We start from the raw sequence: 12,430 nt of genomic DNA, 5'->3' as shown, positions 1-12,430 counted from the left end.
TTCCTTGTTCCCTAAATTAGAGCTCTTAATCTATATTTATGTCAAATTGTATGACCCTATATGATTTTCAGAAAGAAAAAAAAAACCCTCAAATTCCTTTTAGTTCATCGGGCTGTGCTTTCTCTGTCCCCCTGTCTTATCCTTCTCTGTGTCACAGTTCCTGGAACATGTCAGTTTCTTTCTTGAACACTTTTGATGAGGTTGTTCTTGGAACCCAGATCACATTTCCTGTATTGCAAAGGTAGAAGGGTATAGATATCACCAACTATCGGTCAGGACTCGATGACCTATGTTAATAAAATATAGAGGTTCACTGTATTTCTTCTTCTTCTGTTTGTTTCTCCTTCCTGCTTGAGCTTTGTACAACATTAGGCACACATCTTTGGCCTTTGTTTTCTCAGTTCCCTAAAGTGTCTAATCTCAGTAGGTGCTTAGTAAGGACATCTATGTGTGATATGCATGACTTGGGTAGAAAGACTTTAACAGTGAGACCTAAAATGATCAATTCTCAAATTTTAACAATTCTAGTGTGTATACATGTGCATGTGCATGCACACACACACACACACACACACACACTCACACACTCATATTTCAGTTATAGGTAGGAAGAAATTTCTTATAAACAATTGATTTCAATGTCAGAACTAGGACATTCAGAAGCAACATCATTGTTTAACAATATTTATCATCTAATCATCCCTACTATTTAATATAGTTTTTAATTGTCTCCAAGTAATGTTAAAGATTAATTAGTTGAGGCTCGTTAGATGGCCCATTTAGTAAAATGCCTGCCACAGAAGCATGAAAACCTAAGTTGGTGGTCACAGTAGCATGTATCTACAGACTAAGTGCTATGTGTATGTGTGGGTAGAGATGAGCAAATCTCTAATGCTCAGGGGCTAGTCAGTGCTGCCAAATTTATGGTCTTTCCATTTAGTGAGAGACTCTCTCTTACAAAATAAAGGCGGAAAGCGTCCGAGTAAAGACACCTGACATTAACCTCTGGCCTCCATTTACATACACAGATATACACACAGAGACACAAACAGACTCACAGACACACAACAGATACACATGATGCACACTAGAGACCCACACATTCACAAACATACAGACACACAGAGATACACATATGCAGATGCACACATGATCACATGTAAACACGAACACACATATACATCACACATGTATCCCATCATTCCCCCTGAGTTTCCAGTCAGCTCAGTTCCTAGTCCTTCTCCCCCTACTTTGGTTACCCCTTTTACCCCCAAACACTCAGTAAATTTTATAGAAATATATTGAAATGTGTAAGATATGGTAATTTAACGGTTTGTAAGATGAAGAAAATGGAATTATTGATCCACAGGTAGACATAGTCAAGTGTTGTTGGTAGTCTTATAAATTTTGTGCCAAGAAAGATTGAGTATAATCAGTCAGCTTCATCAAAGCCCCAATACAGACAGAGGGACACAAGTCACATGCCAAGCTACTAAGTTCACACACTGTATTCTCCCACAAACCAGAAAGTTCCTTTTCACATTCATACCTTTCCTTTCAGAGTCTATAACTTCGTGATTGAATAGATGTAAACAGGTAAAAATGCTTGATTAAAGGAAAGTGGTATTTAGCAATTTTAAAATCCCTGTTCTTTTGAGCGCTAAATAAATTTGGCACTATCAGCTTTATGAAGATCAGTCTGTTTACTGGTGACAATTAGGCACTTACGTTTGAAAATGTCACTGTTTTTAATTTCTTCTCTCTCTCAAGCCTGCTTACTATGCAGAAGGCATTTCTTTAGGGATGGGGGCTTACCTTAAAAAGGGTATGCTAATTACATCTAAATTCCATCCTAACAGTCTTAGAGGATGCTGTACTCAGATGCTAGTATGTTTAGTTATTATTTGCCTCCTCTGATCAATAATCCTGCAATTTTATATAGAAGAGTATTTTAAAAAAGACTATCACATTCAGTGAAAGAATTACTCAAAGAATGATAATCCAGAGCCAGCTTTATTTTGTATTCACTCCTACAAGCATGTCTCGAATATCCTTGAATTCCAAGGAGAGATAGGAAAATGAGACAGAATACTGTTCTCCCCTTTCAGAAATTTACTGTCAGGTGAGAAAGACAGATAAAGTCACAGTAAAAAATAGACAATAAATGTGTGCATGTTTATTCACTCAATTTATGAGAGTTTACTCCTTCTAGCCATATCTTGGGGTACGTGTACATATCATCTTATTTAAGCTTTGTCATAGACTTATAAAATAGACTGTTTTTAATTTAGTAGAAGAGAGAGTTAATTCAGTTTCTTCAAATAATATTGTCAGTAATTTTTAGTTATAAAATTTGACTGTGGTCTATTTATTTCTAGGTACTTACAGTTAGCCTATATTTTATTTATCAAAGCCAAACAAAATAAATATCATCAAAATATCTAGAGTGTAAAGGGAATTCAGGTCACTTTTGTAAACAGTAATTGTGAAGGTTGAGTGTGCCAAGCAGTTTCCTGGGCCTAGTTGACATGGTTGTTAGTTGGTACTAAACATTCCCACAGATCCTTTGTGTGAACTTTATCACTCAAAACTTGTACCAATGTCTCATATCCAATACATAGAGCTGGGCCAATGAGCTTGCTCAGCAGTTAACAGCATATTCACTAAAATTAGAACCCATATGACAGAAGGGAAGCACTAACTATTGCAAGTTGTCCTTTTACCTTCCCACAAACACCAAAGTACCTGTGAGCATGCATCCGCACACAGTCATAGGCATACACAGTAAAAACCCATGCAAATAACCTAACATCCACTGCCAACTTGACTTCAGCTGCACATAAGAGAATTTTTCGAATGAGGCACCTTTGTTGGTGTTTTGTTCTCTATAGAGCATCATTTTCAGAAGGTGCTGTTAATAAATAGAGAACACATGTAAACTTATGGTTTTTTTCATTGTGGCTGTTTGCACATCAATCTTTTTTCTAAAAGACTTGCAGAATTAATATTGCCACGTTCCAGTTCTGGAGCCACGGGGCATCAACTAAATGCAATATGGTTCTAGTTTAGAACGTAGTTGGGCACATGTACCTTGTACATGTAGGCATATTAATATTTGTTCAATAGATGAATGAACACTTCTGTGGTATCACTTAACGAGAGTATGAAGACAGGGAGACCTTCAGGTTGGGAATTCAACATACGTAGACTTTGTACCAAATGTAATCAACTTTCAAAGGCTAAAACTACCTACTCTAAAGTAAAGGAGCCATTAAACTTCTTTTGAACAAACAAAGCAATTAGTTGCTGCTTTGTGGTAATGCATTTTAACTAGAGTTTATTGAGTGTGGTTTTTATTGATTGCTTTTCATGGCTTTAACACTCTATTGTGTGTAAACATCTCTTAGGAAGTTGAAAATAAAAGTCTCCTTTTAGTGATTTTGTCATCTTCCATCTGTCAAACATTGATTTTGTGCATCTAATAGAGGCTGAAATTACTGTTTTTTTTTTTTTTAAAATTTGGTACTGTTACTTCTCACTTGTACACCATCACCACCACCACCACCATCACCATCACCATCATTATCATCCATCAAGCTGCTGTGAGCCCCAGGCTTGGGCAATGAATAAACTTATGTTCTGAAATCTTCACTGGAATTATCATAAATAGACATTTGCTACAGCTTTGGCTATTATTGCCATTAGAACCCTTTCAAAAAAAAAAAAAAAAAAACGTTAAATATAAGATACATGTTCCAGAAAACCAAAATTAAAAATAAGAATTAATCGAAATACTCTTTTCGTATTTTGGAAAACAGTTTGTGACCACACAGAAAGAACAACAGTATCAACGAGCCAGACCCCTCAGAGCTCCCGGGGACTAAACCACTAACCAAAGTTTATACATGGATGGACCCATGGCTCCAGCCACATATGTAGCAGAGGATGGCTTTGTTTGGCATCAATAGGAGGAGACACCCTCGGTCCTGTGAAGGCACGGTGCCCCAAGTATAGGGGGATGTCAGGGTGGGGAGGCAAGAGGGAGAGGGTGGCTGGGGGAGCACTCTCATAGAAGCAGGGTTTGGGGAATGGGATGGGGGTTTCCAGAGGGGAAAGCAGATAAAATTTGAAATGTCAATGAAGAAAATATCCAATAAAGGAAAAAAAAAGAGTTTCTGAAGACTCAAAAGAAAATATTCAGATTAAAGAAGCCTGGTCTCTTATTCAATAATTCATAGGATTTTGGGTTGCTTGGAGTTATGGCAGTTAACCCTTCATACTCTGATCTTAAAAGGCACAAATTATGCAATCCTTATAGGAATTTGTAACAAGGGGATCACAGGGGACATCTTGGGGAACCTTTCCTCAGAAGGGTCTGAAAAACAGACCGACTATGAAATTCCAAAATGGGAAATAAGTCTAGAAGAATTCACCCATTCAAAGATAAGAATGTTGGCTCTTGAAATCTGCTGCATTTGATTCGGAGAAATGGGACGTGATGGATTTGGAAAGTTGAGAATGAAAAGAAGTAGGTTCTAAGATATTCACTATGAAGTAAGATAATCATGGACTTTTTATTTGCTCATGGCGGTCCATGTGCTCTCTTCCCTGGACGTCTGAAGGAGAGCCTAAAGCCTCTCAGTGCTTTCCCACTACTGAATCTTAGAACAGCACCTCAAGTCCTTGCAGCGCAGCACAGTAGCTTCATGATGTTGAACACTGGAAATCTGAATAATGTATGGTTGGGAATTTTGCATTTTGATATGATTCAGTTGTAAAGTTTGAATTTCAATATGCTTGGCAGCCACCCATATGGGTAGTACAGTGAAATTGCTGTTATCGAAAGGGTGAGGAGAGACTGTGTACTGTCTATTCTTCGTTATCCTCACCTCATCTCTGCTTCTGTTCTCATCTCCTCCTCTTCTTATTAACCCTAGCCTTCTATGGAATTAATAACCTGCTACTTCAACTCCTCAGTTGTATCTACATTTTTTTCTTCCCCCCTCAATTAACATAATACTATTCTCTATCTTTACCATGTTTTCCTCCCCTTTCTAGCCTTAGCATATAGTGTACTACTTTTCTTGCACTATCTCCCAATAGTTACTCAAGATAAAGAGAGGATGTTTTAAGCCAGACGTTAGGGTATTTACCCAATGGGACCATCTAGCCCTTCTGATAAACAAACACTCTGTTATAGGACATTCTACAAGGTTCTGTGAATAAATGGACCAAATATAGCAACCGGACAACATTCCTAGACCAGTGGAGAGGAACGGTACTTCAAATCTATCACGACTCAGTCTCATTTGAACATTGAAACCCTTTTACTGAAAGAAATAGATAGTAAAAATGCAAGCATCAAAATAACCCCAGATTCACACATTCTAATCTAGAAGTATATGTATAAACAAGGCAATATGAGCTCTATAAAGTAACTCTTTAGAAGAGGATTCTAATGAAAAGGAGCTAGGCAAAACTTCATACAAAATTAAAAAGGATAATCATAAGGCTGTTTACATTAAATCAAAGAGAAAACTAACTCATAAATTAATTCAAAGAAAATACAAAAAAAAAAAAAAAAAAAAAAAAAAAAAAAAAAAAAAACCAGCTGAGAAAAGCACATCAATGGTCCTTCAGTAGAGGAATGGATACAGAAATTGTGATACATTTACACAATGGAGTACTACTCAGCCATCAGAGACAATGACTTTATGAAATTCTTAAGAAAATGGATGCATCTAGAGAATATCATCCTGAGTGAGATAACTCAGTCACAAAAGAACAGACATAATATGCAGTCACTGATAATTGGATACTAACCCCAGAAAGCTCTGAACACCCCAGAAACAACTCACAGACTGTGTGAAGTTCAAGAAAAAACAAAGGCCCCCCCAAAAAAATAAATAAATAAAAGAAAAAGAAAAATGAAAAACCATTATGCTTAATCTTTACACACCAAGAAAACTGACTAATTCCAGGTTACATTTTGTTTTACATGTACTTAATGCTCACTGTAACTAATAAGATTTTAATGCACACAATCAAACCTTTAAAAAAAATCAAGTACTGACAAAAATGTATTCGTATACTTTTATGCAAGAAATGCTTAAAATCTGTGCATTTATCTTTGTTTTTTAAAATAAAGTTGTTCAATTAAAAAAAAGAAGGGCATCAATGAAGGATAGGAAAGATTTCAGTAAAGAAAAATTCTAAAACCATGCTTTAGAAATGTAAAGCACATGTAGTGATTCAGAAACCCAATACAATTATTTACCAATAGAATGGATCAAATGGAAGGCAGTATCAGATAGAGATGACAGGAGAGAATCCTCAGACCCTGACAATGCTCTATCCACAGAAAGACAGTCAAATATTAAATGAAACAATCTTTCAAACTTAGATTTTTTTTTTGTAGTCCAATTAGCCATTGTTCATTGATCAATTTCCCCAAACCCTACTTACGATAATTTCTCCTCCTCTTACAAACTGGAGTCTTGGCTGGATCAATAAGATATCACCAAGGTAGATGATATCACATATGATGTCAGCAATAATCCAGTAGTTCCTGTTGTCCGGCGTTTGGCATGGGAAGACAAGGCGCACTGGTAGCAGCCAACAGTTCCAGTTATAGGCAATGGTGACAAGCAGGAGCCACAGGAGATAGGCCCGATCTATCAAAACAGAATTGATGTCATGGCAATGGCATTACACAAGCATTCTAAGGCATTTCCTTTTTAGGTGGACAAAGTGCAGCACTATCTTTGTGTGTATGTGTGGCGTGGTGTGGGTGCCCTGGTGTGGAGAGACTAGAGGCTGACACTGGGTGTCTAACTCTGAGAGTTTCCACCATAGTTTTTGAGATATGGTCTCTTAGTTCATCCACTGGCTAGCCTGACTAGCTACCAAGCATTGGGATTTGTCTTTTTCTATTCAGTTGCTTGGATTAATCAAGACCAGCTTTTACATGGATGCTGAGAATCCAGACTCAGGTTCTCATGCTTACATGGTAAGTGGTACTTTAAGTGTGAAACGTCTCCCCATTCCTGAGACTTTGGTGATAACACGGTTTTGTCTAGAGTAAAAGGCTCAAAAAGAAGGAAAAATGGCAGTATCACTTTTTCTAAATGTAGACAGTGCCCTTTTTGTCTTTTGGCTAGATTGACTCTATTCCAGGGTCTAACTTCACTGTTTTGATTCAGGTTCCTGGAAGCTTTATATCTGTCACTGGCAAGGTCTTCCTGAAGCAAAGGCTGTTTAGACCCCAGGAATTAAAATCTGCCCATGGAAAGTAGGAGAAAGGCCTCACCCTGCTAGAAGAGAATTGGCCGTGAAAGAAGAGAGAACCAGTTTCTTGAAGCACCCAGTGTACCTTTACATGTTGCTTTCATTTGCCTCTGGGAGGATATATATATATAATGTGTAGATGCATGTATACATATGGATACATATGTTGTGTGTATGTGTGTGTGTGTGTGTGTGTGTGTGTGTGTTTATACATATGGCCAAGTTTCTTGAGAATTTCTTTTCAAAGATTATTTAGGCCAGAAAAAGTCCTAGCCTGGCTTTGAAAACAGGAATATTTTATCTGTCTTCAACAGAGAAAGGAAAACACGCTTTTCCAGATCACACATTTTCAATTATGCTTTCAAAATAGAACAGACTGTGGGAAAACTGAAGCTGTCTCCACATGTCTGGGTCGAAGGGGGTCCAGTGACTGCCAGCCATCACAGTGAGACCCCCTGGATGGTACCTGTGTAGGAATCTATGCTCCTAGGAAGTCTCATTCTTCTTAGGTACTCTTTTACGGGTACTCTTCGGAGTTTGCAAGACAACGTGTCCTGGTGGTGTTCTTTGAGCTTAGAATTATTCTCTTGTTTTGGTGATACATCTGTAGATGTTGCGTTATGAAAAACAGAACAAGAAGAAATGGGTTTATTAGGTGAAAACAAGTTAGCTTGATGAGAAAACGATTGGTTTTGATGAAACTAGAATGTTGGAAAACCTTCCCCTTCCCATCAGGCAAGCAAAGCAAAACTGCCATGTTTAAACTAGTGGCCTTTATTTTTCTATATGTGTCATAAGACATCATGTTGTATGTCCTAAATATATACAAAAATGAAACAGAACGGTGGTGAATATAAAGACACCGAGTAAAATAATTTCACACATATCTTTTGAGTTATGTGAAGGTAAATGAAGTTCGAAATATTATTTCTTCAATATATATTTACTAAACTATGATTTATTGCAACCTGATCTTTTCAAACATTAACTACTGCATAGTGCACAGTATCCGTTGGAAACACAGTTTCCCTCCGATCTACTCCATTTCACTATAGCTGGACTTGAAAATGTTTATCTGTTCCTAAACAGCCATTTCTCTTCCTTCATTATGATTCATACTAAGCACATATCAATCATAAGATGTGTTATTTTGATAATTTGTTCTCATTATTTTATCATACCCATATCTTTGTTATTATTAAGCATGTTAATAGTTGTCCCTCCTTTATGTACTATTTTTAAATCTCTTTCCATTAATTATTCTGTGTGTTTGTACCATGCATTACATATAATTTGAGTATTGATTAATCTTAATAATAGAACTCATAACAGTATTGCTGGTGGGCTCTGTATTTTTTTTCCGTCTCAAATTTTTCTTGAGAATGCTTCACAGGATGCTTTTTTTACGTGGGTTCTGATGACTGAACTCAGATCGCTACTGAGTCACCCCTCCTCAGCTTCTTTCTCTTTTGGGGGTAACTCTTATTTTTCTGCTAGATCCAGCCCTGCATAGTCACACTAATACACCCTCACCTCTAATTTCCTTGTTTGTCTCTTGCAATTCCTAGATTACTGAATCTCTCTCAAAATAAACTAATATAAGATATCTAGAATTATTGTTTCAGAATTTGCTTATCTGAGTTCTAAGCTGAACAATTGGCCAAACAATGCTTCTTTATAACTTCCTTCTTGATAGTACTTTGAGAGAATAGTGCTTACCAGTATGAGAGCTGCCTTCTAATTCGGGGGAGTCCTCTCCCTCTGTCAAGGTTCTCTTGTAGAAAGCAGTTCTTTCACGCAATCTCTCCACTAGCTTGTGTAGATGGGCGTCAGCATATTCATTTATAATCAAGGTTTCAAGCACTTTGGTCTGAATGCTAAACAAGGGAAAATGGTGATAGGTCCCTAAGAAGATACATACAATTTTTTTTCTTTATGTATTTGAGATTACAAATATCTCCATTTTTCAATTGAATGAGACAACACAAATCCCAAAATAAAATGAAATAGTTCTGGTGTAACATAGATTGCTATTGAGAAATCAGATAGTAGGTACTTACTTCAGTAGCACATATGCTATTAGAAAAATTACACTTCTAAAAACAGGAAATGGTCATTCTTGACAAAATAGGACCTTAGGATGTGGTTCCATAATTAATCCTGTCGCTATAAGACAAGTTGGCATGACAGTCAGAATCTAAGATGGTGCTGTGACTTCATAACCCTAGGGAAGATAAATATCATGGAGAGGGAGGAAAAAGCTCAAGATCTCAGGATTGTTGTTTTATCTCTTCCTCCTTCCCTCCCTCCCTTCCTCCCTTTCTTCCTTCCTCTCTTATTACTTTTTCTCATTCCTTCTTCCTTGGTTTGTTTGTTTATTTATTTATTTATTTATTTATTTATTTATTCATTCATTAATTCATTTAAACTTTTATTGATTCTTTGTGAGTTTCCCATCACGAACCGCAATACCACACAAAAGAAAAAGATTCATGAGTTCCCAAAGATGAAGGCCTGGTGAGTAGGAGATCCGAGTAGCCAGGGGGAAGAGAGATCTCTGCCGATTGTGCACGGAAAGCACGACCTTGCTCTGCCTGATCCAGGGACCAGGAACCCAGCATTGGGACCTCTGTTCCCACCCAGCGGCTTTGGGGCACAGGACAGGGCTTGGCCCATCTGCCACCTGGACCAGCAGAAATCATCAGATCCTACTACAAAAGTCTATACTCCACAAAGTTGGAAAATCTGGAGGAAATGTATGAATTCCTAGACAGATACAAGATTCTAAAGTTAAACCAGGACCAGGTAAACCATCTAAATAATCCCATAACACCTAAAGAAATAGAAGAAGACATCAAAAGCCTCCCAACCAAAAAAAGCCCAGGTCCAGACGGGTTCAGTGCAGAATTATATCAGATATTTATTGTGGACATAACATCAATACTCTCCAAACTATTCCACAAGATAGAATCAGATGGAATACTACCTAACTCATTTTTTGAGGCTACAATAACCCTCATACCTAAACCACACAAAGACCCTACAAGGAAAGAGAACTTCAGACCAATCTCAATTATGAACATTGATGCAAAAATACTCAACAAAATCCTTGCAAACCGAATCCAAGAACATATCAAAACGATCATTCACTATGACCAAGTAGGCTTCATTCCTGGGATGCAGGGATGGTTTAATATAAGGAAATCCATCAATGTAATCCACCATATAAACAAACTCAAAGAACAAAATCACATGGTCATCTCACTAGATGCCGAGAAAGCATTTGACAAAATTCAACACCCCTTCATGTTAAAAGTCCTGGAAAGAACAGGAATCCAAGGTCCATACCTAAACATAATAAAAGCAATATACAGCAAACCAACAGCCAACATCAAATTTAATGGCGAGAAACTTGAAGCAATCCCACTAAAATCAGGGACTCGACAAGGCTGCCCACTCTCTCCCTACCTATTCAACATAGTACTGGAAGTTCTGGCTGGAGGAATTAGACAGCAAAAGGAGACCAAGGGGATAAAATCAGAAAGGAAGAAGTAAAAACATCACTCTGTGCAGATGACATGATAGTGTACTTAAGTGATTCCACAAATTCCACCAGAGAACTCCTACAGCTGATAAACAAGTTCTGCAAAGTGGCTGGATACAAAATTAACTCAAATAAATCAGTAGCCTTCCTATACTCAAAGGACAAACATGTGGAGAAAGAAATTAGGGAAAAGGTACCCTTCACAATAGTTACAAAAACTATGAAATACCTTGGTGTGACTCTAACTAAGGAAGTGAAGGACCTGTATGACAAGAACTTCAAACCTCTAAAGAAGGAAATTGAGGAAGATCTCAGAAAATGGAAAGATCTCTCATGCTCATGGACTGGAAAAATCAACATTTTAAAAATGGCCATCCTACCAAAAGCAATCTACAGATTCAATGCAATCCCCATCAAAATTCCAACCCAGTTCTTCATTGAGTTAGAAAGATCAATGTGCAATTTCATCTGGAATAACAAAAGACCTAGAATAGCGAAATCCATCCTCAACAGCAAGAAAACATCTGCGGGAATCACTATCCCTGACCTCAAGCTATATTACAAGGCAATTGTGCTGAAAACTGCATGGTACTGGTACAGAAATAGGCACGTGAATCAATGAAATAGAATAGAAGATCCAGAAATGAGCCCTCATGTACCTGATTTTTGACAAAAGAGCTGTAAACATTCAATGGAAAAAGCACAGCCTATTCAACAAATGGTTGTGGTCCAACTAGCTCTCAGCATGCCAAAGAATGAAAATAGACCCTTTCTTATCTCCTTGTACAAAGCTCAAGTGTAAGTGGATCAAAGATCTCCACATTAAACCAGATAAAATGAAACTATTAGATGAGAAAGTAGGGAAAACCTTAGAACACATAGGCACAGGAGAAAATTTTCTGAACAGAACACTAATGGCTCAAGCTCTAAGGTCAAAGATTAACAAATGGGACTTAATGAGGTTGCAAAGTTTCTGTAAGGCTAAGGACACTGTTAAGAAAACAAAATGGCAGCCAACAAAATGGGAAAAGATCTTTACCAACACCACATCAGATAGAGGCCTAATATGTAAGGTGTACAAAGAACTCAAAAAGCTAGACACCAGAGGATCAAACAACCCTATTAAAAGTGGGGTACAGAGCTAAACAAAATGTTCTCAGTTGAGGAATATGGAATGGCCGAGAAACATCTGTGCAACCTCAAGCTCAAGGGCAGGGTCTTTTCTTTATAGCCCAGAAGACTAAGGACAAGTCAGACTTTTAATGATTGCTTATTCAATAAAACTGCTGCTTCTTACCTTTTCCTTGACCTTATTTGATTTACTTCATTGCATTAAAGATCTATAAAGAAGCAAAGTTGAGTGCTGTTGGGTCATCAGTTACAAAGTCAGGAACTTAAATTGTCAAGATGTCCAATTCAAACCCTGACATCTTAGGAGAATATTTCTCATCTCCTGAATATCTGTAAGTCCCATCTGACTGTGAAATTGCTACAGAATTATAATTTAACCCCTTTACATCAATGACTTAGTTATAATTTCTCATTACTTTAATTCAATCAGAGGTGTTTAAAATTGAACAATTGACAGTTGTTTCAGAG

The 12,430-nt window shown here is 37.3% G+C and overlaps 1 protein-coding gene across 1 annotated transcript in view; it reads right to left on the bottom strand.

Annotated features, from left to right (window-relative positions):
• CNGB3 (cyclic nucleotide gated channel subunit beta 3) overlaps positions 1-12,430 on the bottom strand; it is a gene marked incomplete at both ends in the record, with an annotated part of 169,663 nt that overhangs the window by 84,590 nt on the left and 72,643 nt on the right. The window contains 3 exons of the mRNA XM_080938559.1: positions 6,466-6,674; positions 7,754-7,891; positions 9,007-9,164. Of these exons, the coding sequence (XP_080794685.1) occupies positions 6,466-6,674; positions 7,754-7,891; positions 9,007-9,164 (505 nt within the window). The remainder of the gene's footprint in view (positions 1-6,465; positions 6,675-7,753; positions 7,892-9,006; positions 9,165-12,430) is intronic.

This window comes from Micromys minutus (assembly GCF_963924665.1).
Source record: "Micromys minutus genome assembly, chromosome: 26".
NCBI classification, from domain to species: Eukaryota; Metazoa; Chordata; class Mammalia; order Rodentia; family Muridae; genus Micromys; species Micromys minutus.
Note: the sequence above shows the minus strand (reverse complement) of the source record. Positions and strands in the feature narration are given on the sequence as shown.